Source organism: Morone saxatilis, unplaced genomic scaffold, assembly GCF_004916995.1.
Source record: "Morone saxatilis isolate NCDOM2014 unplaced genomic scaffold, NCSU_SB_2.0 Contig24, whole genome shotgun sequence".
NCBI classification, from domain to species: domain Eukaryota; kingdom Metazoa; phylum Chordata; class Actinopteri; family Moronidae; genus Morone; species Morone saxatilis.
In genome coordinates this window covers 1453822-1462899 of record NW_023339807.1, presented here as the reverse complement: position 1 = coordinate 1462899, position 9078 = coordinate 1453822, and the positions used below count along the sequence as shown (strand labels likewise).

The window sequence follows — 9078 nt, the reverse complement described above, 5'->3', positions numbered from 1 at the left end:
TCTTTCAACCACTCAATGCACTGTACACTACATGCCACACTCACCCCATTCACACACATTCATACACTGCTCACCAGAACAAAAACTATTTATTAATACACAGTCACACACCGATGCACAACATCAGGAGCAATTTGGGGTTCAGTGTCTTGCTCAAGGACACTTCGACATGCAGCGAGAGGAGCCGGGGATCGAACCGCCAACCTTCCTTCCGAGACCTGCTCTACCTCTGAGCCACAGACGCCAGATGACTCCACCACATCAGTGACCATAAAAAATGGTGTGAAGGTCTTAATATTTCAGAAACAGAAAGCAATGTTGCTGTTTGCATTTTTTTCCTCCCTATGTTGTATACTATTTTTATTACTTATATTTTTGCTTATGCTGAGTGTTGCGGTTTCAAGTGATGCACAATGTTATTTTCGCACATCATCTTTACCAATAAGCCAATAAAGGCTTTCAAATGAAACATCGGCATTGGCAATTTCTTCCAATATGACCAGCCAATAGGATGATGTCTAGGACAAATTTACCTGGTTGTTGTCAGGATTGTCAGGGAGAACATCATCCAAGCCTGGATGAATTTTACAGTTTGAAAGTGAATGTGTACATTTATTTTACATCTGCATCTGCCAGTGGGCGATCACCTTGTACAGTAAAATTTGATGATGTTAATTGTGAGGAAGTTTTTTGTGCTTTCTCCCTATTATTTCCAATAGTTTCCTCTTTATTCTGAGTTAAGTTACCTGATGATTTATTATGTTGGACAGCCTGTGTGTGTTGTAGGCATGTCTTCCTTTGATAATTCTGGTTTATTACAATATTTATTTATTGTACACGAAATGTTAAAAAGGTCAATTTAAGCTAAAAGCTAAGATCTGGGAAAATACACATACATACAACAAACACAATTATGATAAAAAGGTATGTCTGTAAAATTTATATATTTTTTTGTGGTATAATCAGAATTTGATTATTCGGTTCAATAAAACTTGGAAAGTCTAAAAGTGCCTTGTCATTAAATAATTGTATCCAGTGGTACGAGTGACCACTGGAACAAGCTGGCAGCAAAGCTAATTGGTGGTACCGAATGCAGCTCTAATAATACATCTGTGGTGTGTGCCTTGTGAGCAGCTTTCATATGATGGAACATCTTGGAAAGCAGTAGGCAGTTTCCTTCCTGGTTTAACTGACCATACCTTAACATTTTTCATACTAACTCCTTGTCTGACTTTGTTGTAGTGATGTCAGTGTGTTCCCAGATCAGCAACTATTACTTGAGTGAGTACAATGTTATCAAAACCGATAGAAAATGTTGCCAAAGCTATGAAATAAGACCTGAATTAATTACAAATAATAAGAGGCAATATTTTCTCAGAGCACTAGGAAAGTTAATGTTATATAATAAAGGTTATAATACATACCCTATTGTTAGCTCTGTAAAGGCAGTGGGGCCGCACACACACATATAACATTTAGACCCATCTGGCCTGTTGAGGAAATCCTTGAGCATAGACTCATCCACCCGACCTTTCCTGCCAGTCCAACTTTCACAGGGCTCAGAGAGGACGTGCTCCACCTGAAACCTGACACACAACACACACACACACACACTCTGAATATGTACAAAGACAGTGTTTATAAAGCTGAATATCAGCTGCACTTCACTGCCTTATTATTGTATTGTCAGACCTAAAAGCACAGTATACATTCACACTGCAACTTAAAGTGTCCCTTTTACCCTTTTTCAAATTGAATAGGAAAGATTATGAAATATGTGCAAAAGGCTAAATAAAGTAGCACATATTGCCAAGTCACCTGATAGATATATAGATATAGATATATGGATATATATACACACACACGTCTACCTTGACTCACATATAGAAAAATATATACATGCCCTACTTGAGGAGATTCAGTATTTTTCTGTCCTGTTTTGCGTTCTATGACATTCTTAGATATGCAGCCACTGTTCCTTATTCAGTCACCCAGTCCTGCAAAGGAGGCTCTCGAGGCGTCTTGGAGCTAAAAATGATTTTCCATCCAATTATAATAGAAGCCGGGATCCAACAGTTTAGTGATTGTGGAAAAACTAATAGCACCTTACAGTCCCTTAATAGACACTGCCTATTCTGCACACTCAACTTGTGGGAAATTGTACCGTTACACAGGAAGTGGTGTCTGTAATGAACAGAAATTGTATAATGGAGCTTTGTAGTGTAATCATGTATGTCACTTTTGCTTTTCCACACTGTCTCCACCATATGTTACCAATGATCCTACTGACGCGCTCCTCTGGCTCATCGTGCCTGGATGCTGTTCTTTAAATACCATTCTGTCTTTCAGACTTATAGTTGTGCAACCCACCTCCTCCCCATCCCAGTCAACATGTTTATGTGTGCCCCACATGGGTTATGCTGGGCTACATGGGCACCAAGTGGGTAAGGATTCAAAATGTGCATCTTATTTGGGGCCCACTTAAACAATTAGTCTAAGTAGTAAGTAGTCCCACATCGGTGAACCCATGTGGGCTCCCTATGTGGGTCCTAGTTGGGTCACTAATGGGAAACAAGAGCATGGGCTCAGAGACTGCAATACAAATGGGCCCATTTGGGTTGATGAATGCCCAGTTGAGCCTCAGCTAACACCCAGAGTAATCCTACATAAAGCCTCTACCAGCAGCATCTAGAGTCCTATGTCCTGTGTCCTGTCCTATGTCCTATCACCATATGGGCCCTATGCTTACTGAAGACGATAACCTCCAATTTCAACTAGGTTGACTGACAACCTAGTTGATTTAATTTATAATAACTCCCATTTGAAGGCCGGGCTGTGACAGGGACAAACAGGGCAACAAAGGCTTTAAACACAAACACACAGCTTCAGTACCTCTCATTATTAGCAGCCAGCTCATCCAGCTGACAGCGCCACACAATGTCCTCTTCTCGCCGGTTAAAAAAGAGCAGCTTGGTTTTTCTGAAGACACACAAACATGTTGTGGATTATCAGGCAAAGCCTTGGATTTATAATGGGTAGTACCAACAGTAAAATGGAACACATTATAAATGTTTACTAGAAACTGTACTGTGAATGTGAAAGGCTGATGACGACAATGAGAACAGGAGTATTTCTCCCAAACAAAGAGGAAGTTCTCAATACAGGAAAGACCACAGTGTAGTTACTGAGGTCATTAACTGTTATTTAACACCTTAAAATGTCACTATTTCACAACAATAATGTAGTAAGCAGCTAATGAAGTGTTTGGCCTCTCTTTTAATATAGAGTATTTTTAAACTCATTGTTTTGACACATTATACAGAGAAGACAAGTAACAAACAAGATAAACCTTGTGTTTATCTTGTGAGGTAAGTATTGAGACAAGTCAAGAATAGAAAAGAAGAAGGAAATGAAAATAAAAATAGACTGAATTTGTAAGTTAATAAGAGGTAGCGGTTTAAAGTTGGGCAGTTGTGTATAACAGCTTTATTCAGACATTACAGGATATTTACAGAAAAAGAAAATGCTACTTGAAAGTGCTTGCATTGAAAAAGACCTTATAAGTACTTGGATTTACTGAACAATAAAAAGGCCCTTAAAAGTATTTGGAGTTACCTACCAGAATCTTAGTTTGAGCTCTGTCACCTCAAAATTCACCTATTATACTATATTCATACATCTGGAGTGCTGGGCCAAGCTTCATACACTGCTTTCCTATCATTCTTCACATAGATTTCTTGAGATTTTGACAATATTTGGCATAACCATGAAGTTAGAGTCTTCTGAGTAAACATATAATATCCAAATATATCGATTTATTGTATAGCAGCAACTACTGATAAAAATAAAGGATGCCATTTTCTCAAAATTACATTGTGCTTACACTCAAAACCAAAAATCTCTGGATTCGTAATAGGTACCAAATTTTACATACCTTAATATTCAGTTTTGAAATGAGGTACCTCAGTGACTTGATTCCTTTAAGAAATACTAATGGTAAGAGGCTTTTTTGCTATATACTTTTTAGGCATTTTATGTGGAAAGACATATTAGATATATATAGTGATTGATCACAATACAGCAAGACAAAAGATTCAGACATAACTTGGGTCTAAAAATGGTTTCTACTGAAATGCAAATTAATGATCTCCTAATCCATAAAATTATTTAAAAAAAAGTTACAATACAAAAAAAGCCTTGTATTTGTGTCTAAATTGATTTAATAAGTCTCATCCTGATGGAATACATTTCTAATTAAGGTAAAACTTCTCACAAGTCTTTGGGTAGTGCTGCACTGCATTAGACTGGTATGTGAACATCTATGTGAATTATTATTATTCATTTTAAAATTATTTATCCTTAGGAAGTTGCAAAAAAAGAGGCAGTCCTGTATTTGCCTGTTAAAGCCTTAATAAATGGCCATCATGAGTGGGAGGGACATGTCCTGCTTCTTGCTGATTCACTGATAGATTTTTGTATTATAAAATATGGCTATTTTATAATATCTGCCAGTGCACAAATACTGAATGTATTGACAATTAACAATTTTATTCCATATAGATAGATTGCACAGAGGCAACATACTGTAGTGAAACATAATAAAACACAATGAATACAAATATAAATAATCAAGACACAATAAGAATATATGGATGAAATATTTTGCCTCCTGATTGAGTCTTAGTTCCCACCTGATGGTGTCACTGTCCTGTACGGCCAGTCGGATGAGGCGAGCCATGGGCGTGAACCCTGTGCCTGCTGCTAAAAGGTAGAGGTATGCAATCTCACGAAGGGGGCGGAGACTGAAGGTACCCTCTGGACCACTAACAGATATTTGGTCACCTAAAGAGTAAAAACAAATAAGTGAACAAAAACGTGCAAGTAATACATTGAATCACATTGTGACAAAATACTGGAGCAACATCAAATAAAGCTCAAGGGTCAAAAAGAGGGGAAATGCAGAGATGAACACCTTGTGATAATATTCAGTTTCTACTTTTCTAACTGAAAGTATTATACACTATGCATTATACATTATACATTATACAGGGACAATTGTATGTGTGAGTTACAGTACATGCAGTTAAAAATCAAATCATAACCGCAAAGACAATAGTGCTTGAGATAAGTATTAGCTAACATCTCCAGGAGAGCGGTAATAGAAAATAAATGTCATTACATCTCATATTATGGCTGCAGGATAGGATACCTGTCAATCACAAGGTAGCCCCACCCTAAAGCATACCCTGCTGTATGGAAGAAGACTGAAACTAGAGATTGAGACCATAAACTCATCAGGTAACTGAAACTTACCAAGCAAATTAATCATAATATCAGTGAGCTCATTTCCCCATAAGACTGTATGGTTGCTTTTTATTGCAGCCAGTGGAGCTCCCCCTGCTGGCCTTTGCATAGAATGCAGGTTTAAGACACTGGCTTCACTTCACAGACCAGGAAGCTCTGTCCACTATACACATGGATGACATCTTTGGATACTGGAGAATGAATGCCAACCCATGATGAAGCCATCTGATCCTCAGAAACAATCCAATGCAACTTTTAATAACTTTACTTCCAAACGTATTATCAACCATGAGTTATGATGTAAATTTCGCCATCTCCTCACGTCTGTGGTGGTTTGTGCCGACCTTCCACGTGCAGCCGAAAATGTACGACAGCTAGATATGATAATATAAAAGAAACCCCACAAAATCCTAACTGACTTTAGCATTGCCTTTTACTTTCACTTGACAAATAATTAAAGCTCCCTTTATTACTTTTGCCATTTCCACAATTTAATCCACACTACACATTCACCTGTAAATCAAGTGGAAAGCCATTCTGCTATCAAAAATCATGGGACCAAGTTCAATCAAGTTCACAAACAACAAGCCAGACAGTATCTCTCTCTCACTGCCAGATTTACAGCCTTTTGTGTGTGTGCTTTTTTCTGCATTCAGCTTCAAGATTTTAATTTACCAAACAGGCACAGCAGCAGCATGGCAACACATTTTGCCTGTTATCTGTGGTGCACTGTGTGTGTCCACAGCAGAGAGTGCCTCTCTCCTTTATACTTGAGGAGGACAAACCAAATAAAATGAGAAGATGTTATAAGGACACAATTTTACTTTTGGCTGTATTGAAAAGGAAGGTTCTGGTGGGGGAGGAAACTTGAATTAACCTTTATTCTACAGAGATTTCAGTGACAGAAAAACATTAAGGGCCCAACAACAATATGTAGAAAGCTGTACTGAATTAATTAACTTAAAATAAATATATGAAAACAAAAGATTTTTTATTTTATTTTTTTCCAATTCTGATTTCAGATTTTTCAAAATGACGTGACCTACCGATACCAATTTTGCAGATTCCAATTTTCTTTCTTTCTGAGAACTACACTTGACAGCAGATACAAACGTTGTATGTTGATAATAAAGCATTGAACAGAATGGACAGAGCTTTTTGTACAAATAAAATCCAACTGAAAATGATTGTACTTCATCTTATTTCACCATTTTAATTCCACTTATTTTCCCCCTTATTTTAGAGTTTACTTACAAACTACTTTAATGTGCTCACCTTGCTTTTCTCTTTTCCACACACACGCCTCCACCCCCCTTACTGCACACACACTGCCTGGTTTTGTTTCTCTCTCCCAGCATGTGTCTGCTCTGTTGACTTTCAGCATGTCAGCAGTATCTTTTATAAAGTCACCCAAAAAACAGTAAAAAACTTCCACGCAGATTTAACATCTGTGTAGGTGTTAAAATAATGGCTTACTGTCTGTGCCACTGTGCACCTGAACCACAGTATGTGTGTAAATTTGACTGGCACAGAATTGGATTTATATATGACACTCATCGGCCGGAAACTCGTCATGGTAGATCAAGCTGAAAACCCCCCTTTCTTCTGGTCACTGGTCGATCGATGGGTGTATGTCTAAGGCTCTTATAAGGAAAACAGAGCAACAATAAACACTAGGGGCTAAGAATGTTTTTGTTTGTTTTGATATCGATTGTCAAAAGCATCCCAATCACTAGATGCGCTAATGTGACTTTGGAAAGGTGTAGGCAGAGGGGACATGAAGGCATATTCAGAGTTCCCAATCTTTTTAACAAATCATTTTCCAGGACCATGACAATACAGGACAGCACTTGTTCACAAATGGTCATAGAATTTACTGGTAGGTCTAGTATTGACCCATTTTTCCCAGTGGTGAAAGGGTTAGGGTTTCCTGAGGTTTTCCAGGACATGTGGGGACCCTCATAGTGCTAACTTGTGCTGACATGTGCATACATCTGACCCTCAGCCCCTCTCTCCTCACAGGACAGGCTGGCAGGGACTTACCGATGCGCAGGTTGTTGAGATGTGGGGTGAACACCCCATCAGGGTAAACTTTGATCATGAGGTAGAGATCTGATTCCTGTGAGGAGTGTTGGGAGGCAGCTACCAGGCTCTCATCTACTGGAGTGTAAGGCCTCACCACCTCAGTGTCTGCATATGGACAAAAATAATAGTTAAATAAGACTTCTTATAATTATATCAAGCACCTCAAGTCCACTGTGTTCCTTGAGAACAGCTTCAGTCCTCCTCCATCAATGCATTAATAACTCTTAATGAGGAGTAAAGAGATCCTGCCTGCATCTGCACTGCGTATAATGTCTAAACAGTTATATTCCTCTATTTACACTACTCTCTCTTCATGACAATAAAGACTACTCTCAACCATTCAGTGCCACCTAATGGACATCATAATATAACACATATCAGATGATAAACATGGTTAGTGTTAAAGCATCATGTTTATCATTACATAAAAAATACATGTTTTTTTTTTTTTACATTAACTTGCACTAATTTATATCAACTTATTAGATCAAAATATAAAGCACATTGTAGTATGCTACCATTTTTATATTATATTTACTAATAGTGGGGGTGTGCTTAATATTTATGTATATTCTGACTGTGTTAAATTATATTTTTTTCTGTTGTTAATTTCTATTTCTTCATAACTGCTCTGCTGTCTCTCGCTATCAGTCAAATATATGTCCAAAATATGTTGAATATATGAATGTGAAAATCTGTTGCCTTTTGTTAAACATATTTGAGGTCTCATCCTGAACTCAGCAGTGTATAAATACATTTATCAAGTCAAATGTGATCTGACACAACTAGCTAACCCCTCTCATTCCATACCATGTTGACAGCTGGACAATAATTCAAGTATAACTCAACTATACTCATGTGAGTTACTTATATCATGCTGCCATCTACATATCAAATTATGCTGATCATAATGAAATATTGTTGATCATGTTGAAGTGATATTGCTGAAATGATGATGATGATGATGATGATGCAATGATGACGTGTTAACTCTAGATATAGACGTCACCTGAGCACAGGTGAACAGGTGTTTGGCTAGATAGCGGAAGGGCAAACTATTTTTCAACCGCATTTGAGAGACAAAAGCGAGTTTTCTGTTTAGGATGAGTTTTGTTTATTGTGATGTTGCTGCGATGCAATAAAAGGACGAATTATTGTGACACTACGAAAGAATGCGTGTTGATTTACTGACCACTCCTACACCCTTTTTCTACTGACCCAGTATACCATACTGAAGCTCTGACAGGGCACGCTGGAATCATGTGTCAATCAGTGAGGGTAGCAGCAGCATCAGTGTTTTCCTTACTCATTTACATGTACAACTTTATTTCAATGGGTGAAGTGAACAATGTTTGAAAAACGCCTATTTTTGCTTGAGCATACATTCACTGTATTCTTGCTTACCTTGAATGAGGGTCTTGAGGTAGACATGTTTTCCAACAGGTACATGCCTTACAGTCCCACGTGGAAATTGTAATCTGAACACGTAGGTGTTATGGTTCACTTCAGTCTTAGACACTAACACACAATCCCGGTAGTAGAGAGCTGTAAAAAGGAGATCATTGATGTAGACTCATTATTTACCTTTTCCTTGTGTTACTAAAAACAAAGCAAATATCTACTGTTATTTGATGAATGATTAAAAGAGGTAGTTTAGTAATGGTGTGTTTATAGCGTAATGTTAGCGAT

The 9078-nt window shown here is 37.8% G+C and overlaps 1 protein-coding gene across 1 annotated transcript in view; it reads right to left on the bottom strand.

Annotated features, from left to right (window-relative positions):
• LOC118336350 (cytochrome b5 reductase 4) overlaps positions 1-9078 on the bottom strand; it is a gene marked incomplete in the record, with an annotated part of 16275 nt that overhangs the window by 1236 nt on the left and 5961 nt on the right. The window contains 5 exon segments of the mRNA XM_035672979.1: positions 1425-1586; positions 2893-2979; positions 4692-4842; positions 7348-7494; positions 8794-8934. Of these exon segments, the coding sequence (XP_035528872.1) occupies positions 1425-1586; positions 2893-2979; positions 4692-4842; positions 7348-7494; positions 8794-8934 (688 nt within the window).